Source organism: Lutjanus erythropterus, chromosome 10, assembly GCF_056507025.1.
Source record: "Lutjanus erythropterus isolate fLutEry1 chromosome 10, fLutEry1.hap2, whole genome shotgun sequence".
Classification (NCBI taxonomy): domain Eukaryota; kingdom Metazoa; phylum Chordata; class Actinopteri; order Lutjaniformes; family Lutjanidae; genus Lutjanus; species Lutjanus erythropterus.
The window spans coordinates 19716825-19744460 of record NC_139326.1 but is presented as its reverse complement, the minus strand read 5'-3'; the positions used below and the strand labels follow the sequence as shown (position 1 = coordinate 19744460).

General features: G+C 38.1%; 3 protein-coding genes across 4 annotated transcripts; 2 read left to right on the top strand and 1 right to left on the bottom strand.

The window, feature by feature from the left end:
- Positions 1 to 1118: 1118 nt before the first annotated feature.
- vdac3 (voltage-dependent anion channel 3) lies at positions 1119 to 14563 on the bottom strand. 2 transcript variants are annotated; one of them, XM_084728569.1, is made up of 10 exons: positions 14428 to 14563; positions 9673 to 9791; positions 7879 to 7950; positions 7660 to 7709; positions 5536 to 5688; positions 5355 to 5407; positions 4462 to 4689; positions 4183 to 4333; positions 2256 to 2313; positions 1119 to 2158 (listed from the first exon to the last, which is right to left on the bottom strand). In XM_084728569.1, the coding sequence occupies exons 2-10, from the start codon at positions 9785 to 9787 to the stop codon at positions 2067 to 2069; spliced, it is 972 nt and encodes a 323-aa protein (XP_084584695.1). In that variant the 5' UTR covers positions 9788 to 9791; positions 14428 to 14563; the 3' UTR covers positions 1119 to 2066. The 2 variants fall into 2 exon arrangements, with proteins under 2 accessions (XP_084584695.1, XP_084584694.1); XM_084728568.1 differs by lacking the exon at positions 9673 to 9791 and having other exon boundaries at positions 14428 to 14559.
- A 1391-nt stretch (positions 14564 to 15954) lies between these two features.
- On the top strand, positions 15955 to 19746 carry enkd1 (enkurin domain containing 1). The gene is made up of 8 exons (XM_084728571.1): positions 15955 to 16106; positions 16755 to 16839; positions 17196 to 17420; positions 17548 to 17720; positions 17807 to 17923; positions 18127 to 18269; positions 19194 to 19330; positions 19443 to 19746. The coding sequence occupies exons 2-8, from the start codon at positions 16755 to 16757 to the stop codon at positions 19601 to 19603; spliced, it is 1041 nt and encodes a 346-aa protein (XP_084584697.1). The 5' UTR covers positions 15955 to 16106; the 3' UTR covers positions 19604 to 19746.
- Positions 19747 to 21140: 1394 nt separating this feature from the next.
- On the top strand, positions 21141 to 27257 carry polb (polymerase (DNA directed), beta). The gene is made up of 14 exons (XM_084728575.1): positions 21141 to 21338; positions 21661 to 21718; positions 22268 to 22334; positions 22919 to 22993; positions 23087 to 23145; positions 23358 to 23407; positions 23775 to 23826; positions 23966 to 24020; positions 24118 to 24190; positions 24293 to 24363; positions 24477 to 24563; positions 24674 to 24738; positions 25688 to 25827; positions 25967 to 27257. The coding sequence occupies exons 1-14, from the start codon at positions 21278 to 21280 to the stop codon at positions 26059 to 26061; spliced, it is 1008 nt and encodes a 335-aa protein (XP_084584701.1). The 5' UTR covers positions 21141 to 21277; the 3' UTR covers positions 26062 to 27257.
- The last annotated feature ends 379 nt before the right edge of the window (positions 27258 to 27636 follow it).

Sequence of the window (27636 nt, the reverse complement as noted above, 5' to 3'; positions counted from 1 at the left end):
GAGACTGTGAGAAAAGTGGGTATGTGGTTGTGTTTGGGACCCTAATCAAAAACAACACAAACATATCCTGTTTTTCTCTTGGCTTGGTCCAATATGATGCGATACAATTTTTAAACATTTCCTTGTTTTACTGAAACAAAGCAAAAATAGAGTAAAATTTGTAAACTGTAGCAAAACTGTGAAAAAGGGCACAAAATGGTTTAACCAAAATTAAATTTGAATATCCATAATTCACTTTATCTCAGTTATAACTGAATCTAGATGTGACTGCTACAGCAATTTGATATTGTGCAGATGCATTATGTTTTTCACACATTCCTTCAAAGCTGCATCTCCTGTGCCCACATTGATCCCAAATATTGCAGGCAGCCCTGACTGTATATAGATCATACAAATGATGACAGATGTTACATGTTGTCAAGTGTCTGACATATCTTGTCTATTTGTGTAAATATTCTATGCTGTTAAGATTGTGATCATGTCTGACAATTTCTACAACAAAACTGAATTTTGTATCTGGACAGTAAAGCGCTGGTCCCACTCTGGAGGTCAACTTTTTTTAGTAGGCCTTCTCAGCATTTCATTCATTTATATGAAGAAACCTAAATGAAAACTTAGTTTTTAAATTTTATATCATCATTTGAGACCTAAACTTTAAAAAAAAATCCTGAACACATTTTATGTTCACAGAGCCTGAATAGAACAATGGCCAAGCATCAGATGTAAGAAGAAAACATGTAATTTGTCAAAAAAAACAGGCCTATTAAATATGTATTATTGTTAAAGGTTTTAAAACGAAAGGAAAACCCATCTCTGATGCAATATTCAAAGGAAATAAGATGCTCAAAATTCATCCAAATTGCTTTTTTACACAAACTTCCAGCAGTTATTGCATTCACCGTTATGGTTAATGGTACAGTTAACCAGCAGTTCTGTACTGGTATGCACTGGATATAATATGAAATGTCCATTGGTGAGAGATCATCCGTTTACTGAGTTATAGAAAAGGGGAAAAAGTTGGGAACCACTGATCTAAGATGATGTTTTCGTTGTTTTCTTTCCTTTAACTGTTCTGTCAACCAAAATAATAATAATAAAAAACACATCCATCAACATCAAAGTGTTTAACATACTTTATTCCATTAATTCAATAAAATCAGTTTGAGGTCCTAACTGTTGACTAAGTCTCCTATACAAAGCACAGCACAGATAAAGTGAAATGTCGTGGTAAAGGTTGAACAGGTACAGGACACAAAGCGAGACGAGACAAAGAGGTGACACAGAGTTCCAAATTTACCATCGGCCCTTTTTACCAAACAGGGCCTGAAAAATAGACATTTAGGCAACTGAAGGTCCACAGTTTATAATAACTGTGTTACTGAGGTCAAAAGGTGGATTCAAAGTCAGTCCACTCAGCCGCTCTTTGTCTTTTCTGCTTAATTCTCCCCAGCTTTTATTGCATCTGTTTACAGTCACTGTACTTGTCAATAAAAAGCTTCCCTCTCGCCTTAAAAGCATGCAACAAAACCACAATATACCAAAACAAGCTCCCTCTAATAATCTTAATGTCTAAAACCCAGAGTAAATGAGCTGGCCACACAGTCAAAATAAGAAGGTGCTTCAAAGAAAATACAGATACGAGACAAATGCTTTGTTAAAAGTGCACTTTGTCTGGTTAACGTAAAATAGTACATTATTTGGAGAACAGGAGTTTTGCATGATTTTCCTGCTTGACAAGTATATTCTTTTATTATAATTCTGATGATTTACACTCAAAGATTGGTTGTGGAGCCTGTAAATAATGTAAAATGTAAAAACAACCAACAAATATTAATGCTCGATTGCTTTAAAGGTACAGTACTGGAGGTTCTTGAGGCTGCTCAGGGTTTCAGGGTTAAGGCCAAACAATGTGTGCATACGTGTGTGTAAGACTCAGAGGGAAGATGTGTTATTTACGTGTGTCGCTGAGTGGACCTTTGTGGTGTTTTCACATTTGGGCTCTTTATTCTTCTTCTCCTGTCTTGTCGCATTCCTCTCTTCTCCTCATCTGTCCTCCCGTCGAATCTTTACGCCTCCAGCTCGAAACCCATGCCCACTTTGTGTCCGCCGCCGTTCACGTTCTTCCCGTCAATCAGACCTGAGAGGGTGAGCTTCACTCCTGTAGGGAAGACAGTCACATTGTGTATCACGTAACTGTGCTGTTTTGGTTATTTTTACAGAAAACAGTTAAAAAAAAACAAAAAACGAAAGCTGACCTGGCCTGAGGGTTTGTGTATATCCAACTCCAACAAGGCAGGCATTGTCAACTTTGGTCTGTGGGGAGAAACAAAAACGTCATGGACAGGTGAGAAACACGCACAGTCACTGTGAATACAGTCAGTGATGGATGGATGGATGGATGGATGGTTGGATGAATAGATAGATAGGAGCTGGGATGCAATTACATATCTTAGAATATATCATGTACACAGTGTTGTGCATGAATGTGTTAAAAAAGCACAATTCATTGAATGTGCTTGTTTTTGATGCACGGTGAACTGAGTGACTTTTCTCATGCATTGTGGTGCATTCAAGTTGAACTGGAAAATTGGAATTTCCAAGCTCCCACTTGGAAATTTCAACAGTATGTCGGTGTTCAAACTTGCTGTCTGCTGATGTGTGTTGTTCTCTTAATAACTATAGATATAAGTCATCCTGGCCGTTAAAATTAATACAGAAAACACTAATATCACACACCGTTTAATATAACATCTATAAAGTCTCCAGTCTCAGTGAGAATTCATTTTGGAGCCGTGAACTTAGTTGAAAATTCAAAAGCGTGAACTGAACTTTGAGCTAGCTCTTGTGAAGTGTGAACTTGCAAAACACTGCATATACAATATATGGATACATCAGGTCATCAGGCTCAAATAGTATTTCAGGTAGTTATCCAGAATGAACGTGTGTTTTGTGGGTCTAGCAGCATGGCTCTCGTGATGGCAATGGTCCATCAGTCCACCACTTTGCTCCAGATGGAAATATCTCAACAGCTATAAATGGATGACCATGAACTCTTGTACACACATTAATGGTCCCCAAAAGATTAATCCTACTGGCTTTAGTGATCCTCTGTCCTTCTTTGATTGACATTTTTGGATGTTAATGACATGTACTGACAACTGTTGAATAAATTATCATAAAATTTGGTACGAATTGTAAAAACTTTGGTGCCTTTCTGTTTGCTGGCATGAGCAAGATTTCACTTTTTCAAATATTTCAGTTTATGACCAAACACCTACATTCCCATCAGCCTCAACTGTGCTTTGTTTATTCACAATTAGCAAAAGTTACTATGCTTACACACTAAAACTGATGAAAAAGCAAGTAAATAAACCTGCTTAACATCAGAATATTAACATTGCCATTGTCATTTGGCACATATAGCACATTACAGTCTAACAGAGATGCTAGTGTGGCTGTAGACTCTCACTCTTGTTTTAATCTGTTTCTATGATTTTACCATGTTTTTCTCAATTTAGCATGTATCATTCCTTATGCAGTGCAGTCACTGGCCCCTTTACACAGGCACTGCTACTCTACACTGATCTAGACATCACCCGGAGGAGTTCAATGTGTGAATGCAAATGTCTTAATTAGCCGGATGGACAGTAAACATATGTAAATCTGCCAGGTCATTGTTTAGGGAATTTAAAGCAAGTGAGTGGGTGTGTTGATGACGTTGCACTGTGTGTAGCTGCTTCGTACTCTTTTCAGCTTGCCTGTTTATCGCTTTCCACCCTCTCACATTTTTGTTTCCATATAGTCTATCTCCAGATCAGTATCGGCCTACATGAAATGCAATTTTTACGCACTTTTAATGCCTTTTCATCTGTGAGAGAGTAAAAGTGTGATTTCAATTATAAAATCCTAGAAAATCACAATACTCTGTCAACTCCCTACACAAAAACAATCATTATGGACCATTACACCATCACTCGCCTACCCAAACAGAGTATTTCCGACATGTAAGAACATGTCTGACGTGGACGATCTCCTGCTGTGCGCTGCATATATGAAAGGAAGAATTTGGACAATGTCCCAGCCTGATTCTCAGGGCATTGTTCAGAGTTTATATGTGTGTGTATGTGCTCTAGTAATGAGGTGTTTAGACAGTGTTTCTACGATGTGAATGTCAGTTCTTACAGACAGAGAGGTGTCCTTATCCAGCTGGTATTTGGCTCCAATTCCAAAGCGTGTGTTGTTGCTGCCGGCTGTCCAGGCCAGGCTGACCGCCGTCTCCAAGTTGCTGTTCACCTTTTGGTAAATGGAGCCAGCAAACTCTGTTCCATCATTACTGAAACACAATAAAACACAGGTACAAAATGTGGAGATTAGCAGCAGTGGACAAGTTTCATCTTGGGGAATTGCTTCCTCTCATTACTTCCATTTCCAGCCTCCCTTTGCTGTGATGCAGTGACTCACACGTTGGTGTGAAGCTGGAAGTCACCAGCCTTGTATCCAAGGGCGAAGTTGTTCTGGGTCAGCTTAGATTTGGCAGTGTCAAATGCCAACTGGTAGCCAGCCAGCCAGCCCTCGTAACCCAGCACAGCAGCTGCGTGGACGGTGGGACCGGCTGCGTCGAAGTCCAGGTCGCAGCCCACGTTGATATACTCACGCTTGTAGCCGGTCTTCAGTTTGGCACTCTTCTTGCTACAGCAGGAATAACAAGGAAAGAAAAGAGGGGCAATTCCTTAGATGGCAGTGCTGCATTATTTACATGTTTATATTATGTATCTGTAATGTATTGATTGATTTATTGAAGACAATGGGCCTCATGCAAGAACCACAAATGAACAGATTAATTCTAAAGTGGTTTGTACAATTGAAAGAGGAGAACTCTCTGCATTCACCAGTTTTCTTTGGCTTTGGCTACATTGAACTAGCTATTACCAGTATAGTCAGGCCTATTGGTCGTATCTTCCAAGGGAAACATCTTCTGTATCAACACTTGACAGTGCAACATCACCTATAGTGGCATCTATAGTGACATCCATCTCTGTGATGAAGACTTACCCATGACACCCTCCTTACGTTTACATAATCAGCTTCCTTGCTGTGGCTTTTTTAAACTATTCATATTAAACCATTTTCCCACTCCTTGGGTCCCTTAATTTCACTGCTAACACAGTTACTTTAAAGTTAAAAATTTAAGCAGTTACACAGTTATCTGAAGTTGGGAGCATCTGCTGAATTTGACACTAGTACAAGTCCACCATATGAAAAGACAGTAAGAGAAAGTTAAGATAAGAATTTGAAACTTTCTTGCATGAGGCCACTGAATACTGCTTATCATGAGTTAACAGGATTGCTCTTACCCAGTGTTAGGCACAAACGATGTGTCCAGAGTGAGCTTCAGTCCTGTAGCCAGCTACAGACAGACAAACAGACAGATGAGCTAATGTTCTATTTCAAAATGATTGATTATTGATTATTTTGAATATTTCTGAATAGGCAAGCACTTGAATAATGACTAATATCTTGTGTGTTTGACTGCACCTGGTCCTCCATGGTGACTTCTGTGGTGAGCGTGTTGTCTGTGTTCCATTTCTGGGTGAAGTTGAGTCCCAGGTCTTTCACTTTGTACTTGGTCTCCAGGTGGCCTCCTGACTTTCCCGTGTCGGTGTTGTTGGAGCCGGAGGTGGCAAACTCCTGCAGGACAAAGAGGGACGGAGTGATGAGGGGGGAGACGGATGATGAGATGGGAAGGGAAGGGAAGCAGAAAGGCACATGGTCACATTAGAGCTCAACAACTACAGAATCTAGAGGCAGAAGGCGAGAGAAAGCACGCAAGGAGAGAAAATAACTAAAAAAAAAAGATGAGGGAAACAAGCATTGCTTCTGTGCTTTTCCTCTGCCACACAATCCCTGTCAGGTTTGTATGGCTGGTTATTTATAGGAAGAAATAGACCTTTAAGATGGAGAAATGAGGTAAAGAAGGAAAACTGAAAATATGGGCAGGAGGACTGTGAGGGAGAGGTTGGTTGTGGGAGTTTTTGCGGATGGTGCTGTTACGGCTGCATGGTGTCACTCAGACGAGCTACTGCTGCAAAGAACACTTGGCAGAAAGCCTGCACACAAACACATAACTGGTATCACTGGCTTACCCTGCAGTGCACTGTGTATAATCATTACATATGCACACACGCTCTCTCTTACCATCTGACAGGAACGTCCAAAGAAGAAAGCAGAAAAAACAGAGAAAAGAGAGAAAGTTAGGGAGAACCACACAGAGTTTACATGAGGACAGTTTATCCGCTCACTGGGAAAATGAAAAACAGCTATAGAGAATGGAAACCTGTGAGTTTAGACACAGAGGGAATTCATTTCAAGGTTTTTTTTCACTGGCATGTAGGAAACTGTATCCAAGTGCTCATTATGGTTTTGCCATGGCAACACATTTATAGCAGCACAGACACACAGCACGTCTGGATCAAACTTAAACACCCTGTAGTATTTTTTCCCATCGTGATACAACATGTTGATTGAGGGAAAATAGCAAGGTGTCACCTGGTCGGGCAGACAGTGTTAGTCTGCTGACTCCAAGTATATGTCAAGCAGCAAACACACTCTGACATGAAGTGCTGCAAGGCCATGAGTCAGCCATTTGATCTACACACCACAGAGTGCTGAGAGAGAGGCCTGAGCATGAAACATAAAGGGATAGGTCGGATTATTTGATGTGGGGTTATATGAGGAATGTATCAAACGGAAGCTAAGCAACGTACTGCTCTGGACAGGGTCAGCGATAAAAGGTAATAGTCACTTAAAAAAAGGTCCACCTAAGGCAAAAAACTTTGCTGTCAGACAGACTTTTCTTCCAGGAAACCGCCATCATGTAAGCCAAATATTCTTCTCTTCAAACCAACAAAACTTTATTGGCGAAATCAGTCATCTCACAGAAGATGGGAGTTGCTGGTCGACCTCTGCCTCAATCTGTTAGTTATGTCAGTCAGGTGTAAGCCTGGAGGGGATCATGTGATCGCTTACAGGTGTGCACACCCAACAGACCTGGAACTTGTCTGCAGCTAATCTTGCATACTATTGGGCCCATCAGCCTAATTTTTTTTCATGTATGCTGAAGGACCTCTGTGATTCTCAATTTTTGGAAAAACCTACAAAACTATTTTTTATGGCTCCATAAAAAAAGATTTAGCCATCCAATACAAATATATATTCCTATATGAACCTACATGATTCTGTTAGACATCCGTTGTCATCTGTGATGTAAAAACATCAGATTTTCATACAGGCAGAGGGGCAAAAACTAGTAAACAAGCAAGCATTTCCTGCCCTTTATGCTCCACTGGTGCGCTCTGGTGAAGTGGCTGACAGTGCGTCACCTGCACTCTGTTTCTATCACTCTTCTTTACCTCTATCACAGTTAGTTTTGTGGTTTGTGGTGATTTAGAGATTTTGTTTGTAAAGTTTACAGCCTGTCGTGCTGTTCCATTACTCTGTGCACAATGACACAGTGAAAAAACAACACCAGAAACTTGTTTACCAACCACTCTCTTAGTAAACTACCAGCACATGGATAAGTACCTCATACAGCCCTACTTCAAAAAATCTGAACTATCCCTTTAAATACATCAGGTTAACAGAGAAAACAATAGTACTTACAACACCACTCTGGGACTTGGTCTTAACGTCCAGCTTCACAATTCCATATCCTGAGGAGGAAGGACATCATGAAAATTCAAAAGGACAGAAAGGGTGGAAAAATAAGTAATTTGCGTCCTTTTCTGCACAGCATGGCTCTAAACCAGCTGCAGCAAAAATAAACAGCCTGCTTTTAAAGTGATAGAGCAAACAAAATCCGATGAGAACTTGTTAACTTACCATAGCCCTTGCCGAAGATGTCTTTGGCAGATTTTCCCAAGTCTGAGTATGCAGGAGGGACGGCCATTGTGCCTTTGCAAACAAACACACACATTAAGTTTCTTCACAACAATAAGACACACTTTACTGCTTCAGTCTGTCAAATTTCATAATTAAAGGGATACACTAGCAATTGAGTAATGTACCTCCATAAAGTTGGAGGACTCACAAGGGACAGATGATCAAAACGGATGCAGAAGAGGCTTAAATATCTCAATATTTAGTCCCTAACATAGATTGTGCTCCAAAAATGCTGTATACTACATTTCCCATAATACAACTCCATAGTGTCTTTCATACTCCTCCAGTGTAAGACAGATTTTATGTTAAAAATATGACATCTCAGCCTATTGAGATAATCCCACCACTGGATATGTTACTATAGATATTACAGGTATAACACTTTTCTCCAAATTCACAGTTCAGAATTTAAGAACTCGATTTTTGTCTTATTCTTCAGGCTGGGGCATAACTGGGGAAAAATCTGACTTGTATTAGATCAACTACAATTTGGAATATTAAGAACACTAAAGAACACAGTAGGCTAACTTACAAATACTATAAATTAACTTTAAATACATTAAACAGAAATAACTAAATAAATAAACTTTGCTGAGGACAATACAACTAGTCTGCATAAGAAAATGAATTAAGGCTTCTCTTAAGACCAGTTAAAATTAGTGGAGTTCCCCTTTAATTCTGCTTGAACAAATTCTGCAAACAAATACAAGCTGAAAACCTCCTGCGAACATGTGGAGCTCTGCACTTTTGTAGAAACAGGGCAATGCAACCAAAAGGGCACTAGGTAGCTACTATGTTCACACACAAAGCATTGCAGGAAGCATTTTCTACCAAATATTTACTTGCAACAAACACTATACATCAGTATACATTTTGTCTCAGCTGTGAGACCCTCGCCATCTGGAGGGGGCCTGTCTGGCTGCTGGTGAGATCCAGCTTCTCTCCTCCCCCTCCATCTTCCATGTGAACACTATTGATTGCCTGGCAGCAGTCCATTAGCAAGCAGCAGAGCCTGTTAAACTAATGGGACCGATTGTCCAGGAGGAGGTGACTAAAAATGTGCAGGAGCAAATATTTTAAATAATCACACAGGCATCCAACTGAGAAATGTTGCTGCAAGACTGTATTTCAGCATTAACAACATCCTCGTTATAATCTGTGCTTGTGAAGGAAAATAGGAAGAGATAATATGTATGATGTGTAAAGAAATACTGTGCAAGCCAATGCAGCAGCAGAGCTAACCTAAGCAGAAGCAGGTTTGGTTAGTCAGCAACTACTGTACCACTCCTGCACACCACTGCACTGCACCGGGCTTCAGACAGTCATCAGGGTCCCCTGGGTCGGAGTGTGTGTGTGTGTGTGAAGAAGATATTTTTGACAAGGTGACTTTGCAGGAGGATTTAGAACACTTTTCACACACAACCTGAAGCTGGTTTAATGTTTTACTACTGACGCTTCCTTTCTGTGTTTTTTGTCCTGCTGCTCCGTCCACTATTAATCTCACCAGCCACATCTTTTCTGCAGAGGATAAAGACCAAGCTTTACTTAAGATAATGAAAACTCTAAAGCTAATGAATCTGGCCAGTGCAGAAAATCTAAATGCAACCAAACACAGAGGAACTGTTGATGGGTAAGGATGATAATTTCACAGATGTCTAAGTCTGCAGTCAAAGCTCAATTTGGGGACCCTGATGATGCATCATATGTCTTTCTCTACACACATCCCCCACTCACCATGTCCCTTGGGTGCAGGGTGATGACATGACACACAGTGGCCTTTGTTCTCTGTTTGCTTGTCTTTTCCTGTCTTCTCCTGCTGCACCATACTCCCCACTCCTTTCTGTTCCATGACTCTTCAGAGGAGCGAAGTGCAAGGAGGGACAACAGAAAACTTTGGCAAGTCGTCCAGCGCTGTTTTGACAGCAGTAACAGTACACTATATATGTGGCCTTGCCTGCAGCTTCTGTGAATATTAGCATGTTTGTTTGGCATGTAGTCAGAGCTCAGAGGTCTCCTTTGTGTGCAGAGAACTGTCCAACTATTGCCTCACATTGTACAGTACGTGCGTAGGTCAACACATGATGATCGCATGTACTTTGTGCATTTGAACATGATAAGACCTGTGAATGACCCCTGTATGGTACCAAGAGATGACATCTTTATCAGACAAAGAAAACTAATTAGCTGTTAGTCAGTTAAAAATGATGACCTGCCCACTTATACAACACACAGTGCATCATACAGCTAAGTGTCTGTCCACCAGTATTACATCAACAGTGTGTTTAAGCAGCTGTGATGCAACTTAATGTCACACATGACACCATTAGGTAAGATGAGCAGAGTCCTGTGTGTTCAGTACAGTACTGTCTCTCGCTTCAAGCCCCTGAAAACTTGCTTTCAAATCATCAAGTATTCATTTGTAAAATTAAAGATTCATGACTAAATAAGCAACAGTCAAGAGTTGAACTTCAGAAACATCCTTATTTGTTGTTTATTGAACCTGCAACAGGTTTCTTTGGTCACTTTGGCAGAGAGGAAACAACATTAACATAGCATCACCCTTTAAGTTATTATGGTGAACTTCTAGCCAACAGCTGCTTATTTACACATATGAAACTTACAGAACAACTTTAGAGGTTGTGTGTCTCAGAGAACACACAGAACATACAGAGAATGAATACCTAAGAACATGACTGCTCCATACAGGGAAAAAAAGGCATACGTGACGCTGCTGGGAAGTGCATGGAGGTGCCAACTACATGTTCCAACTAAGCCCCACCCACTTCAAACCAGTGAGAAAAAAAAACGAGGACAAAACCACAAATGCAGAAATGTGAAGTCAGGGGCTTTAAGATCTCCATCTTTCTCTCACACATAAACACCTGAACATAAAATTCTCCTGCCCGTCTCTGCTGTCTCAGCGTGCCAAGCTGAGCTGCATTTCGCTGACCACGTGCAATTCCTGGACTGTCTTTGTCATTTCGCCCGACCAGACACTCCTTCTTGACTGTGTACCCCCTCACCTCCTCCTCCACACAGTCCATTTTTGACCCTGCCCCCCGACACACACTTTGCCTTCATCCCTCAGTCTCAACACTCAGCTCTAAATTTAGCTCAGGTGAACCTAACACTACAACACATGTGACTAGGGTTTCACCATGTGTCCTCCTCCAGGTCCAGCCTATTAAAGCCCCTATAAATATGGATCTATTTGTCTGTATTGTACCTCCACACTGTGCTTACACACAAACACACTCCTGCCACTAATGCTTTCATGAGCTGCAGCCAGATGACAGCCGTGACAGAGCTCAAAGGTCAAAATGACACCCATAAACAACAGAGGCATGTGAAAGGAAAACACTGACTACACATACAACAAGATGGTGCCTTAGTTATCAAAAAATAAAACAGACAAATTTTAAAACACTATATTTAAAACAAAGCCTGTATTCTTCCAGTGACCTATTTTTCAAAGTTGGACTCACGTGGATAACACTGTTTTATGTGCTTGCAATATGATTTAGCATTAACAAATTACAACCTTTTTAAAAGCAGTCTTGAAGAACAAACATGAAATTTTGTGACATATTTTCACCTCATTTAGTAGAGATCTGCTCTGAAATATGCAGTGCAGCTGTTAATATGGTTTATATACACATTAAAATTAGTATAAACTGACATTTTTTGGGTGCAGTTATTTTCAGTAGACACAAAAGAGAGCTGTTTGTCCTCTCATAGATTCTCCTCTGATTCATATAAACAGTTGGGCTGCAGCTCACAGTCATTTTCATCATTGATCAACTAAGTCAACTAAAATGTCAAAAAAATTCTGAGAGACTCCTCATCAACCGTCATAAATTACAAAGAAAAGCAGCAAATCCTCACATTTAAGAAGCTGGAACCAACAAATGTTTGACATTTCTGCTGAAAAAAACTTAGCTGTTCAGTTTGTGTTGATATAAGACAGGGAAAAGCCTTCAACCTCTCGTGTTTGTAAAGGTGAAGCCAGTTTGTTGGATGTATCCACATTATAATTGAGCTGCAACGATTTATAGATTAATTGAAAACTATGAAATGTATTACTATATAACTATTTTGATAATCAATTAATTGGTTTGAGACATTTTTTAAGAAGGAAAAAGTGAATTGGGCTTTTCAAATGTGAATATTCTCTGGTTCCTTTACTCAACCATGACAGTAAACAGAATATCTTTGGGTTGTGGACAATTTGAGAACCTAATCTTGGGCTGTGGGAAACACTGGTAAACACTTTTCCCCATTTTCAGACATTTTGTGGATCAGATTAATTGAGAAAGTAATCAATAGATTAATCTACAATCATAATAATAGTTAGTGGGAACAAAACTTAATAAATGTCCAATAATTTATGAAAATCGATATTGGTTTATCATCTGTCTTGCTAATGAACCAACCAGAGCAGCAACGATGAATCAATTTTTTGTCAACTATTAAATGAATTGCCAAATATCTTGATAACTGATTAATCTGTCTGACTCATTTTAAAAGAAAAAAGGTCAAAATTCTCTGTTTCTGGTTGTGATATTTGAATGTTTTCTGGTTTCTTTGCTCCTCTATGACAGTAAACTGTATATATTTGAGTTGTGAACACAACAAGACATGAGGGTGTCATCTTGAGATTTGTGAAACACTGAGCAACGATTTTTTTTTTTTTTTAGCACTATCTGATGTTTTACGGAACAGACAACTAATCGATGAAACAAGACAATAATCAACAAATTAAACAACAAAAATAATTGTAATTTGCAGCCCTCAATGTCTAATCAATCATGAAAATTAGTGTTGGTTATTTATCTGTCTGTTTAAACAAATAATAATTTTAGCAATAATTTTGACATTTACTCAATATTAAATAACAGCAAGATTTTAGCAGTTTAATGATGCCAGACCCCTTGCTAATGAACAGATAGTGAACAGAAAAACTATAACATTGTGTAAACAGGCGGTTACCCAACACTGGTCGAACCCTCAGATAAGGTGAAACCAAGGCAAGTGTGTGTGTCATATAACAGGAGGAATGTCTGGGTGTGAGATAAGGTTAAGTGCAGTCAAGTTACACTAAAACAATTTATAGCTTGAATGTAAAGTGCATGAGGTAGTGATCAGTACTTGTTCCATAGTGTGACCTGTTCAGCATGAGCAGAATCACATCCAGCGGGATTAAAGGTGTACAGTGACAACAGCTGGACTGCTGCTGGGTGTGAGCACCTGTTTACCAGTGGGATGGAGTAATATAATGCTCATTGCATCGTCCTATATTGTTAGATTTTTTCACCTCTAAGAAACTCTGACATATTAGGGCTGCAACTAATGATTATTTTCATTGTCGATTAATCGGTCAGTCGTTTTCTTGATTAATCGATTAGTTGTTCGGTTCATAAAATGTCAGAAAATGGACAAAAATGTTTCCCAAAGCCCAAGTTCAAATGTCTTGTTTTGTCCACAGCACAAAGATATTCAGTTTACTGTCAAATATGAGTAAAGAAACCAGAAAATATTCAGCGTTTGAAAAACTGTAGTCAGAAAATTTGTATTTTTTTAAAAAGACGATGAATTATCCGTTGTCAAAGTAGTTGCACATTCTTTTATAGCTGACAACTACAAGACTACAAATTGTTGCAGCTCCAATCTATTTCTTCTTCTTCAAACCAATTGCCACAATTTCTTACCAATATCAACTTAAATAACAGTTAAAATAATAGAGGTTTCAGTTTCACTTATTCCTCCAAGCTGACCTCGATGTTTAATTTGCTTTAAAAACACTCAGTGTGGGTCACTACTACTACAAGGGCGTGCGTAAAGGTGGCAGTAGTGCCAGTGGTGATACTGCTTCTTGCTCTGTAGCGCTTCGTGGGCCTTGTACTTCCTGGCAAACACTCAGATAAGATGTGTTAACATGATTTTATGGCATCATGATTCATGTTCACATGTCCCATAAGTGGACCTGTATTTTGATTTGCCAGATGCGTCCGCCTCTGGTTTCCATTGTTCGGGCGCGTGTAGGACGTCCGTTGTCTGCTGCTGGGTTACCAATACTGCAACAACTAACTTATTCCAACACAAAATGCTTTTTTCTTTTTCAACCAATAAATTACACCCTGTATGTTGTACCGAAACGGTAAAATATGTTACTTAATAACATTTACAGAGAATGTGTCCTTTGCATTTTGGAAACACCTTTTGGACATTTTGCTCCCTCTGTTAAGATGTTTTCTCAGGTAGTTTATGGTTGTGAATTTCACCAAACTAATAAGTTACACAGGCCTGGACTGGCATTAAAACCAACCCTGGCAAACATGCTGGCTGCAGCTCTCCCACCCCTTTTTGTGTGACTCATATCTCACTGACAGTCAGGGGAAAACTGACAACAGCTAAATCTTCAAGCAGATAAATCGACATAAGACAGTAACTTTTCAAAATAAGAATTTGTTAAAGTCAGTTATCTATTACCTTTACTTGTGTGGCGGAGCGTGCAGAGTTTTTCACAGCTCTGTTCGGTGCAGCAGCAGCAGCAGCAGCAGCGGCGGGACACAGTGAAGGAGAAACAGACACACACACTGGGCAGGCGCAAGTCAGACCTCCGGCAGAGGGCGGGGCCGTTGTGTAATTGACATTGAGCAAAAAACAAACTTACCACCGCATGTTGTTCGTAGAAGAGCATCTGATGTTTTCTTGTAATGTATCGCGTTTATTCTAGGAGGATTTCCGTAATTGGGTATTGAATAATGATTTGATTTTGTCAGCCTTGACTTATAGTAGTATTAGATTTGGTTTCATAATGGAGAACAGATTTTTATTATTATTGTTGTTGTTATTTGTCGACTGTTTCATTTGATTGGACCCCAGATAGAAGAAGAAACTGATTTTACATTTTATTTTACTTTCCTTTTATTAACTTTATTTTTTGGAATTTCTCATTTTCTATAATGATCTCATTTTTGTACTTGTTAACTTGACTGTTTGTTCAGTCCTAAACTTAATTTTACCTGGAAGTTTATATGCTTGTAAAATTTGCAATAAAGAATACTGGAAAAAAAATGTGTATGAGAACAACTTCAACTCTTGAATGGGAGCATCTACAACGGAAGTCGGAGTCAAATTCCTTGTATGTGTTCACCTTATACTTGGCCAATTAAGGTAATTCTGATTCTGGTTTATAGATTCTGATTCTGGTTTATAGTTTTATTATGGTAAACTAGCCAAATAAATATCAATAAACTATTGAGATTATTACTATTACTATCACGATACATTTTCCACGTCAACAACTATATGTATTCATTCCATAAATTGTCACAAAAAATACAGATTTGTCTAAGCTAAAGAAAAAGTTTGGTAAGCCTAATTTGAATTACGTTCCTGGATTGCAGCAACACAGACCTGTTGGGAATAAGATGTTTACAACGAGTTGCTATATTTTTATATTATTTTAACCAACTTCAATGTGAAGCAAGCGTGGGAACCACAGCTGTGGAAATGCTGCATTTATTTTGGTGTAATAACACTCTAACACCACTCGAGGGCAATGACCTCTAGCTGTAGTCTCTGTATTTTGGGCTCTTTTTGCCCTAATTTTCGCCTGTCAGGCAGACCTTAATCTCAGAATGTACACGATGTATCTCCCCAGCAAACTCCAGAAATCACAAGGTTGTGGCTTAATTCCAGTTATGAACCGTTCAATTTAGGGCCATCGCTGAGGTCTGTGTGTGGCTGTGGTACTGAATTAGGAGGAAGTCTTTAGGAAACCTGAAAGGCATAACTCAGGGATTACGATTCCACTACAACAGCTAGCAGGATTATCCCAGAAATGTATCTCCTAGAACTCACAACTGCCCTAAAAGCAGTGGAACACAGCCGGCTTGTCAAGACTACTTGCCATTAAACCATGGCGTATGAGTTATGAATTAAATGTAGGTATTGTTATTAATATTATTATAGATTTTGATTCATCTGGATGAAATTTTTTCACAGGAATCGGAGAGGCTGTTTGCGGGAACTTCTGTTAGGTGTAGGTCTGTGTGCAGCCGTACCGTTGCCATGGTGACGAATACTGAAGCAAGTGTTGATACCTCGGCGTCATCGGTCTGCGTGAACAAAATCCTCAACTGATAAACAAGACAATATCAAAGGTAAATTAATTAAATTGGTTACTGTATGCAACTTAACCGGTTGCAGCTGTTTGGTCAAAGTTTGAGTTGCTAATATTTATCGTTATACGCATGTTTGTTTCGTTTCTGAGCAGGACATTCGTCGACAGAACCCGTGTTTATTATCAGCTAGTTAGCTAACTTCACAACAACCTAATTAACTAGCTATAGTAGCGATGTAATGCTGGATTACAAGGAATATTCATAGGTGTTCTATTCTCAAGACTAAAGTATCTGTTCATTCATTCATTCATTCATTCATTCATTCATTCATTCAAGTGTCACTGCACTGTAGCCACCACGCATCTGGCTCAAAGTGGTACATTAACTTTTCTTTCCAGTAACAGATAATTTAACAGCCACTCAGGAGTAAATTATTATTTTGATTTGTTTTATATTTTACCAGCATTTGGCTCGTGATAATTTACCACCATGATCTGACTATTTATCAGCATCAATTACTTATATTTTGCTAGAAAAGTGCAAAAAAAATAAAGTAATTACACGACCTGTCTTATTTGTCATTAAGTAACACTAACCAGTCGTCATCTTATCATTGTGTAAAATCTGTTTTTGCTTTACTTTGGTTGTATTTACCTTATAATGAAACTTTTTACCATTTTTTTTCAGATGTGTGAAGGACCTTCATCAATATCTGGGCCGATCCCCCCAGATCCTTCCCTGTTTCCTCAGTACTACAAACGACCTGCTTCAGGTTAGATGCAACCATGGGGCACTTCAATACATATAAAATCCACCTTAAAACATCATGTGTTATTTTCTAGTGATCTTGGGCATTACACTTAATATCTGCAAGACAGATGCCTCCCTTTGTGAGATATCAGAGCAGCACAACTTGAACTGTTGGATTTTTTTTTTTTTTTTTTTGAGCTATTCTATTGACATGCAGGAGTGGCTTTAATAAATAATGCCCCAGATCCATCGCATGTAGGAAACTGCTACTTTATAGTAACATATTTTCCTCATATTTGAGCATTTTGACAGGTCATCGTTTTATGAACCAAACATTAGCCTCACGTCATCTTGTTTTGTTTTTCTTTCTTTATACAGCTCGTGGCCGTTTAGAGGGAAACCATGATGGGACTTTGGCCCTGCTCTCAGGGCCACTCGCTCCAGATCCTGTGTTGTACCCTGGCTGCTACAGTGCTCGTTCCCCAGCACATCGTCCCCGTATTGGCCCTAATGCCACCCATATTCTTGAGCGAGGACAGAGAGGAGTAGTGGGGGAACTACTCAAACTAGACGGTGTCTCTATCACCCCTGTTCCCAAACAGAGTAAGTGCAATTGATTGAATACATAAAAGAGTGGCTCTATTTTGTCTTGAAGGATGTTACTGGTATATTTTCATTTTGATTGAGCACAAAATTAATTTAGACAACTTTTGGGATTCTTGACCTTTAGAACAGCGGGTACATGACTTTGGTAAAGAGAACGTGCGTCGGCTCAGAGAGATCCAGAGACGCTGCAAAGAGCAGGAGGCTGAGAGAGCACAGTCTCGTGCGACTCCAGTTAAAGCTCTTTGGACTTCCTCTAAATACCAGAATGTCCCATCCAGGGTGATGGTCCAGCTACAGGTAAAGAGCATGTCTGTGGAAGATGAAAGTCCTGGAGTTATTAAGATCTTCCCTGAATCACTTTTAATCCAGTCTCTTTCATGCAGGTCTCTAGTCCAACTATTAAATCTCAGTGCCAAAACTTTCTGAAGGCCCACTCCAATGGTGGATCTACTGCACCACCAAGATCACACTCCAAAACCCCAGAAGACCAGAACTTACAAGTGGGAGCTAGCAACATTATTTTTGATACACACACTATAAAAGCTATAGATCATTGATTTCACCATATTTTTACTGTTAATGAATTTGAGAAGAGAAGTATGGCTTGCAAACAAATAACATGAATTTGTTTTGCTCACATTCATGTGTGTCTTCAGTATTTCCTTGCTGTTTTAATTCCATACATTGTTATATGTGGATACAGTTACAGGTGCGAGGCCAGTCCATAGACTTTATAAAACATAATGCGCGTGCTGCAGGAAAAACTGTGATGCGTCGGTCGCAATCACTGACAAACCTCAAAGACAAACCTATCCCCAGTGCAGTCAAAGGACAGGTGCCTCAGTAGTGAGTATTCATATTCCACAACTTATCTCCTTACCTTACAATCATAATCTAAACAAATCAAAGTAGCCATTAGTTAGCCATTCCTAAATCCCACCACTTTTAGCTTTGTGCTCCAATATCAGTTGAGCAAACTTGGTACCACTGTCAACTTTCTCCTTGTTCTGTAAAACCTACATATAGGGGCACAATTTAGCAAAATGATAGCTAGCTAAATTAACTAGCTAATGATTGATGTAGATTAGCTTGGGTTTTGCTAACATCACCTAACTAATGCTTTTACAGGTCCCACAGCAACATGTTATAGCCATCTTCAAAGTTTGCTTTTCTTTTCAACATAAATGAGCTTTGCACACAGCTAATCTAATCCTGCATTCATGTGTGGTTGGATTAATCTGCAAAAGGGATTTTCGTATCATGTGTGCAGCAAAATGGCAAGGGAGGGTAAATGTTTGGCTAATAACTTTAATGATTTCATGTATTGCGTATCGATTTTTTGTTTACATATTTGTAACATGGTATTAGGTTATAACTGTCAGTTGCTTTCCACACAGACTGACCTAGATTAGATGGGAAAGTTATTTATTAGTATTAACCCTAATAACAAGTCAGATAAAGCAATAATTTAATGGTTTCAGGGAATGTCCTGATGCAGCTTCCATGTTGGTTAGACATTATGAGCTAAAAGTTCATGAAAACACCATAGTCAACTTTTCAACTCTGGTACTGGGGCCATCGGAGGAGCCCATGAGTGCAGTATTAGTGTGGGAAAGACAAAAAGAGAAAATTGACTGAGGTACCAAGCTTCCTCAACTGTCATTGGAGCACAGAGCTTAAAGGGCTGGGCTTCAGGCATTTTTAGACACCATTTTACTGCTTTTGCTCATTTCTATCTTTCTTTTCATTCACACATGAACACACACCCAGTCTTGAGGAAAGGAAGGAGCAGTGGCTTAAAGAGGAGGAGGAGAGGAGGAGGAACACACCTGATCCTTCAGCCCCAGCTGGTCACACCCTGATGCCTGAGAATGAAAGACAGGAGACACTCAACTCACTCAAAGAGAGTATGTCTCTGTTGTTCTTTATCTCTGTCTTACTGATGATGACAACATTAAAGAACATGTATAGTGGGTATTTGCTTGTCTAATTCTTTATGTTGCTGTTGTTTCCCCTCAGCCCATCGCTCCCTGGTGACTGAGTTGCTGTCGCTGCCTCTCAAAGCAGATAATCTGAGTGTTCGCTCACGTCGAGCTCATCTTGATTGCAGGCTTTCTGAAATTGAGGAGGCCATTAAAATATTCTCCAGAGACAAAGTTTATGTAAAAATAGATTGCTAACACATGAGGAGGAGGAGAGAGAGAGAAGAGGAGGAGATGGCCCTGAAAATCCATTGCTTTTGAGATTAATTTTAATTTTGGTAGTTGCATAAAACTGAACCCTGTAAAATAGATGATTATTTTAATGTTTGAGTGTTTTTTTTTTTTTTTTTTGTGAATTGATAAATATGTATTAGAAACTGAGTGATTATTACATAAGGTCAACTTATTATAAAATGCTACTGATTAATATGCAGTTTTCTCTTGGAAGAAGACATGAGCAGATTGACTGTAAACTTAACAGTAAAACCAATTATGTTATTTTGTCTCTGTGTAAAACTGGTTGCTGGTTTGTAATTATGAATATTTTTGTTAAGTCATGGTATATTTTATTATATTTTCAAATAATTGGGCATTAAAATGTGCAATACAGTATGTTGCCAAGTGCCGTTTGTTCCGCCCCGGTCTGAATGGAAATAGGGAACTTGGACCCACATTCCAGCATAAATGTGCTGTGAAATGTGCAGCACCTTTTTTTCCTCTTTTTTATTCAGTTATCACAAAGAGATATGAAAATCATGAGGAATGTAGAATAAGAAGGGTCACATACATATTTAAATTAAACAGTTTTTAAGACATTCGATGACCATTGTCCTGATGGCGTTTCAATTTGTCGGTCCTTTTTGTGTTTCGAAGTACAACTTTATTTCATGATTGAACTGGTGAATATCAGGGTTAATTTCTTAGAAGACTTAAAATAAACTCATGACTTTGTCCAAATACTTTCCCCCCATAATAAAGAACATCTCTTACCTGTAAATAAGTTTAGCCAAACATGTAATTTTATTTATTTATTGTATTAGTTGTTATATTGTTTTTAATGTTTATGTAAGTTTTTTTAACACCAAAATCATAACAAAAATAAACTAGTAAAGATGTGAAAATCAAATTTATATGACAAAAAAGAAGTCTTAAAAAAAAAAGCCAATACAATTATCAAAACAAAATAAAAGCAGGACAGGACAAAAACTAAATACACAATATATAAATACATACATAATAAATAAATAGGGCTATCACGTAACATTATGGAAATATTCACTAGTAATGTTTAGTATATTTAGAGTTTTACAAATTTCTATTGTTTTCACTGGTTTACTATTTTTCAGGCTAATGTAATGTTCAATCAATTTTATTCTTACTCACAAAATATATCTCTTTTTTTTCTAAATGAACAGTTGAATGATTGTTTCAAAGAAATATTCTATATCTGTTAAAATAATTTTGCACATGAGAGTATGGTCTTCATGTCTTACAACAGAACTTGTGCAATAAAGAGCAATTAATAAAAAATAAAAAAAAAACATTAAAATTATAAAAACACAAATACATTTTTATTTTGGGGTAAGTAAATTAAAAATGGACAATAAAAATATTTTAAAAATCTGTATAATAACGAAGTCTTGAAATATGCTACCGAATGACTGATGACTGAAAGACGTAAAGAGGGTGGTGCGTGCGTATGACGTATTACGCACGCACCATCCTCCTTACGTCTTTCAGTCATTGTTCAGGTTGAGCTAGCTAAGGGGCTAGTTAGATGAGCCAAGATTTTAAAGAGATCTTAACTTTCTCTGCATGCATATAAGAGCTTTTTAATATCCCACGGACATTTGAGAGCTTGTTAAATCAACAATGAGCAAGAGGAAAGCGCCGCAGGAATCCCTGAATGAGGGAATAACAGACTTTCTTGTCGGTATGTGAAGAAGTGTCCCACGGTTGAGCTTAGCGAACAGCAGCTAGCATTACTGCTGGGTTGTTTTCACTTAAAAATAGCCACCAAATAACTTTGCATGAGTAGTATATTCGTAATAAATATGCCAAATGGCGCTGTGGCGTTCTCGTATTTGTCATCTGGTTTGCTTGGAGTTGAAATCTGAGCGTTTTGGCTTTGACTGCTTTGTCATTTAATTGTTAAATGCCCTCAGCTGAGTTGACAGTTCCTTAAAATAGTGGCAAGAAACTACAGGAGTATGAGATAAATACAAAGCCATGAAATGTCCTCCTTCTGTTTCCAGAACTGGCCAACTATGAGAAAAACGTGAACAGAGCAATACACAAGTACAATGCTTACAGGTAAGCATCTCGAGCCTCAGCAGTGAGGTTTCTTTATGGTTCATACAACAGCATATACTGAAAATTATAAAGCTGCTGAAACAATACATGTAAGGTGCATAGACAACATGCACTCAGTTGCTAGTTAATAATGTGTAATTAGCTAAAATTTATGCAGTCCATGAACTCTTACTGACATAAATAAGATGGATAAAAACACTTCTTTGTAGGGCTGGGTGATATGGCTTGTAAATAATATCTATATTTTACGGCTATTTTGTGATATATATCTTAATAAACACATTTTCTCTGAAACAACATACCATTCATTTTAGCTAGGGTACCAAATAAACTGGCAACTGAGTATATAGTACATTTGATGTCATATGAAGAGGAGAGGAGATTAGATTAGTAATTGTGTTAAAACTTATTCATTTAATTGGAACAAAGAGGATCTGTTGTGTCATTGAACTGAAACTTTCTGTCATCACATTGTGTTGCTACTTTATATAGCTATCTTTTGCATTACATTTATACTGAACATATATTTCTTGTGTGTTCCCTGTCTAGGAAAGCAGCATCTACCATTGCAAAGTACCCTAACAAAATCAAGAGTGGTGAAGAGGCTAAGAAGCTGGTATGTGCACTTTTACGGCCTTCAGTTGTTGCCTTTATAAAACACACATTAGTTAATTTTTATGCACAGCAAATATATGAAAATTTGACTGGCTGAAAATTAATCAGATACAAAATGAAATGTTGTGTAAAAACTACAAACTGAAACACAGATAAGCAGTGTCCCGTGTCTTGCGTGTCCTCGTACATACTGATACATCCTTAAACATGACAGAGTTAAGTGTTTGCATGTCCGCACTTTTTTTTTCACATCAATGTTTTTAGAAAATTGATCAGATTGATTACATTTCAGAGCCACATTGTAATATTTTTCTCTGTATTGAACCTGACTGGGAGAGAATATTTGATCTTTACTGCTTTTAGACAATTTGTTTCACTGTAATGGTGCTTAGAAACTGGAATGGACTCATCATAATTCATCTTCCCTACCATTAATTGTGCTCATGTTAGTGTGGTTGAATGTTGTTGTCTGGTGCCCTCTGCTGTAGCCTGAACATGTTTGTCAACTGATGCTATGCACATCTTATGTAACTGCATCAGCTCACACTATACACCACCCTCATGGTTTTTTTCACATTTCAACAGGATGGTGTTGGAGCTAAAATAGCAGAAAAGATTGATGAGTTCCTTCAAACCGGCAAACTTAGGAAACTGGAAAAGGTGAGTATTGCAGCGTAACAACACATGACTGATGCCACACTGTTTATATGGGTAATAATAGCTTACACAGACTGATGTACTTCTACATTTTAGATTCGAAATGATGACACCAGCTCTTCAATCAATTTCCTCACCAGAGTTACTGGAATTGGGTATGTCTCAAGTGTTATTACATTAATTTAAAACTCAATTAAGTGGGCATCCACACTGAAATGCATTATGACTAATCAAAATGCAGCAGTTGACCAATTTAGTGACCACTTTGGAGGGATGCAGGAGTTTCTGAGATCATTTTGTTCATAGATCAAAGATTTACTGTATGTGCTACATGTAATAAACTGCTTCTCTTGGATCTTGACTTTAGCCCTGCTGCCGCCAGGAAGTTTTATGATGAAGGGGTGAAGACGTTAGAAGGTTTGTTGAGCAATTTACTCACTACAGTTGTTCATAAATTTTGTTTAAAACCACCACAAAGAACTTGTGTTGATGCTGATGCTGTGACGTTGCCTGGGAAAATGTAGACACAGGCTTGTTTCATCTGGTTTCAAAGAGGATCTGACCAGGTGGCAGCCATTAAGACTAACTATAGAAATAGCCAGTCTTCTCACAGATGGTCTTGTTTGCTCTAGTTATGTTCATAAGTAGTAAAACTCCTTGTAGTAGTTTTAATGTCAGTCTTCCTCTGTATGACATAAGTTCCATGGTTTGCTCAATAAAAGTTGTGCACAATTGCATTTAGCTTTGGTATTAGTTCTTTCTTTATTTTTTGCTCTATTTTTAGATCTGAAAAAGATTGAGCACAAGCTAAACCATCATCAGCAGATTGGACTCAAGTAAGTTTGGCTGAAGACTCTTTGAATGTTTTTTAAATGTTTAATTCATCAGTATCAAAATAAACTGAGTTTGAATATCTTCAGTTCCTCCTCTATTGATACATGAGCTGCATTTATTAAAACCTTTTCCTGCTTTCAGATACTTTGAGGAATTTGAGAAAAGGATTCCACGAGCTGAAATGGAAAAGATGGAGGTGATAAAGCATTTACATTTTTCTACTCTACAAATTCTATTTATTTTAAGTGTTTCTTATGCTTTGTGTGTGTTCTTACATCGTAATCTTTGTGTAGGCTCTCATCCTTGGAGAGTTGAGGGATATCGACCCAGACTATATTGGAACAATCTGTGGAAGCTACAGGAGAGGTAAAACTTTCCCTTGAAATTTATTACAGTTGATATTCAGCTTATGATAGGAATTCAAACTCTGGTATTGATGACATTGATTCACATGGTCATAATTTTCAGGTGCTGCGTCAAGTGGTGATATTGATATTTTGCTGACCCACCCAGACTACACCTCTGAGACTGAGAAGCAGGTGAGACTCTTCTCTACTTCTCTGGTTGTAAATACAGTGTTTTGCCTTTTCGTGGCGGTTGTCTTTTGTTTTTTACAAACCATTTTGTTCCATTTATCTTCTTTTCTTTTCAGCCCAGGCTCCTCCATGCAGTGGTCGACCATTTGGAGTCCATTGGCTTTGTGACCGACACGCTGTCCAAAGGGGATACCAAGTTCATGGTGAGGCTTGGGCTCGTTTTCTCTCGTGCTCAGCTGGTGTCATGATTGATAACACTCAACCTATGAAGTGCATGACTGTGGTGACGATGTGCTGGATCTTGTTTTTCTAGGGAGTCTGCCAGCTGCAGAGTGATGACGATGAGGAAGAATACCTTCACAGACGTATTGATATCAGGTGCCCTAGTTTAAATTGCTCTCAACATTTACAGTTTAGACATTTAAAGGTAGAATACATAGGATTTTATCAGTTTCTGTTCGTAAACTCCTCTCAAACTCAGCAAATGAGAAAGCAGCAGTGGTCAAGAGAGCTATAGAGTGATTGAAATCAGAGAGTGGCATTAGCTTTAACAAAACAGTTAATCAGTTATTATTTACTATTATTAGTTGTTATTTTCAGATTGTTTTAAAGCAGTTTTGTTCAAACTCACAAATAAATACACCCACACTTCTGCACAACACCAGATTTTGCATGAATGCAGTCAAAGCGAACCTTCATCCAGTCACTGTGTCCTCAGTATGCTCCGCCTGTGTATGTGGGGTAGAGAGACAGAGACCGTGGTGTAACCGTTGGTCACTACGTTTTTATAGAGTCCTGACTTCACAACCTGCATGCTGTTATTTGCTGTGGGCTACACACCACTGTCTAAAGGCTGACAACTTGTCAGTGTCTCGAGCACAGTAAAATATGAGGGGGGAAAAAAAACATGCAGAGGGCAGGGTCTCTGCAGACACAGACACTACCACTCACACTAGTTCATGATTGAGAATGATTTTTTTTTTTGAGTCTAGATATTGCTTTTCATAATTAATTATATACCAATACTAAATCAGCTTAATGTTTAAGGGCACAACAACTACACCGCCAATAAATATTAGGCTCTAAAATACAGTGTTTTCTAACATTTTAATTTGACTTATAAACCGTCCCACTTTTGGTCTTTTATCCAAATACAGATACTGATAATTTTGTTCATTAAACAGGGACAGATAATGATGTCTCTGTGCATGTTTACTAAATTGGATATATTGCAAAAACAGAAAAGAGACAACCTTTTTTTTATTATTATTATTCTAACCAATCGTTTGTTCCTGCTCTCTAACTGTCCTTCCTCCATTCCCTCAAGGCTAATTCCCAAGGACCAGTACTACTGTGGAGTTCTGTATTTCACTGGAAGTGACATCTTCAATAAAAACATGAGAACTCACGCTCTGGAGAAGGGCTTCACACTTAATGAGTACACCATTCGACCACTTGGAGTCACTGGTGAGTCTCAGTCAAATATGGCATTTGAACCTACTGAACTGTGATCCAGATCTGTGTGACTTCTGTCATCTGTCAGTTAGCAATGATTCATGCTTTCGGCTTTTTAATATTAGCTATTTTTGTTTGTCATCTGTTGAAGGTGTTGCAGGAGAGCCTCTGTTGGTGGATAGTGAGAGAGACATCTTTGATTACATCCACTACAAATACAGAGAGCCAAAGGACCGCAGCGAGTGAAGCCAAGGACGGCATACAGATAAATCTGTATTAAAACTACAGCCTTACTGAAAACAAGATCACATACATGTGTAATGTGTGTTAGTGTGTTACTCTTTTATATACAATTCAATTCAAGCATGTTATTGAGAAGAAAACAACTGTGAAAGTCATTTTAATTATTTGTTTGGGACATTTCTTTCTATCCAAATCATCCCCATGAGTGAAATTTTAACCACATGCTCTGCACAACAAAATTTTAATTTTGTTTTTATTTTAAGTTCTAAGTTTTAAATTCTCCATAGTCATGTATCTTTATGAAGACCTTTGGGCTCAGTTTTTAATCAGGTTTGTAAATCATGCTCTACAGTAATTTATTTCTTTTCCCACACTTGTACATTTAATATTTGATGTACCAAAAATTGATTATAACATAACTTGAGAGGAGCAATCATAATATGGACTGGCTTCTGGTACAGTTGTCTGTTCATCCATTATGAATGATGAGGACGATGATCATCAAGGTGTTCTGACAGTAGTGCTTTTTAACACTTTGGTGAAGTTGTGCAAAGGTCTTTTAAGTTATAGTTACATATGCAGACAACACAGCAGTATCAGTACTATATTTAAGTGTTTTATTTTTTTATTTTCTTTTTATCTCATTCACTGTTGGAGAAGTGAAAATCAAAACCTGTAGAATTTGTGGACAAAGTAATAATAAGAAATACAATAATGCAAATAGCATTCATGTTTTATGGGCTTAGTTTCTGGTTGTGGACAGGAATTTGAGACAAAATGATTGATAGATTGAGACAAATGAGGATATCTATTTTCCTCAGTTTTTGATTGTTGTATGACTATGACTGTTGTATGTGGTTGTGTGAAAATGATTACCTCTGTGTGTTAGGTCAGGACATTATAGTATCTTCAGTGCTTTTCAGGGGGACATTTTGAAAACAGTAGATAAAAGTAATAAAGTTAGCCAGGTAATTGAAATACTGTATCTTGGTGATACATATTTCAATCTGTAAGACAAAACTTGAATATTAGCATTAGTACTTTAATTTTGTTTGGTATGTGGATGTGTGCCAACATTTTAGAAAATATTTAAAGGGAAAAAAACATGGGAAGCAATGGAGTTGTGTGTATTTGCTCGGGCTGTTAACACACAACTGTTAACTCTGAGCATGTATGAGAAATAAATGAGTTTTGAAAAAGTGATCAAATGTCAAATTTTATTTTTCATTTTCACTTTGTTTTTAAAATCTTGTGAATATGTTTATTTTAGTCTAAATATACTGACAGTCCCTTCTCATGTAAATGTGATACTGCAACAGCATGATTACTATGGCAGTATAAAATGTGTTTTTTTTCCCCTTGTTATTGCAAGAAACTTTTCCTGTTGTAACAACATAGATTACCTGGGGATGTATATAATATTGGAGATTAGGGATTAGGATTGCAGTTATTTTCATAATTGATTAATCTGCTGATTGTTTTCGCAAATAATCATTTGGTCATCTTCAAATTGCTTTTGTCCAATCAAAAGTCCAAAAACTCTTCATACACTAGGCCTAATAAAAAAGTAAGAAATAA

What these genes read in the sequence shown, in the direction of transcription:
- enkd1 (XM_084728571.1), top strand. Translation starts at nt 16,755, where the DNA reads ATGTGTGAAGGACCTTCATCAATATCTGGGCCGATCCCCCCAGATCCT. An exon ending in CACCCCTGTTCCCAAACAGA is followed by an intron (nt 17,421 to 17,547) that starts GTAAGTGCAATT and finishes CTTGACCTTTAG; the next exon opens with AACAGCGGGTACATGACTTT. An exon ending in CAGAAGACCAGAACTTACAA is followed by an intron (nt 17,924 to 18,126) that starts GTGGGAGCTAGC and finishes ATGTGGATACAG; the next exon opens with TTACAGGTGCGAGGCCAGTC.
- polb (XM_084728575.1), top strand. Translation starts at nt 21,278, where the DNA reads ATGAGCAAGAGGAAAGCGCCGCAGGAATCCCTGAATGAGGGAATAACA. An exon ending in AATAACAGACTTTCTTGTCG is followed by an intron (nt 21,339 to 21,660) that starts GTATGTGAAGAA and finishes TTCTGTTTCCAG; the next exon opens with AACTGGCCAACTATGAGAAA. An exon ending in AAGGGGATACCAAGTTCATG is followed by an intron (nt 24,564 to 24,673) that starts GTGAGGCTTGGG and finishes TTGTTTTTCTAG; the next exon opens with GGAGTCTGCCAGCTGCAGAG.
- vdac3 (XM_084728569.1), bottom strand. Translation starts at nt 9,787, where the DNA reads ATGGAACAGAAAGGAGTGGGGAGTATGGTGCAGCAGGAGAAGACAGGA. An exon ending in CCCTGCACCCAAGGGACATG is followed by an intron (nt 7,951 to 9,672) that starts GTGAGTGGGGGA and finishes TTGTTTGCAAAG; the next exon opens with GCACAATGGCCGTCCCTCCT. An exon ending in AAGTCACCATGGAGGACCAG is followed by an intron (nt 5,408 to 5,535) that starts GTGCAGTCAAAC and finishes GTCTGTCTGTAG; the next exon opens with CTGGCTACAGGACTGAAGCT.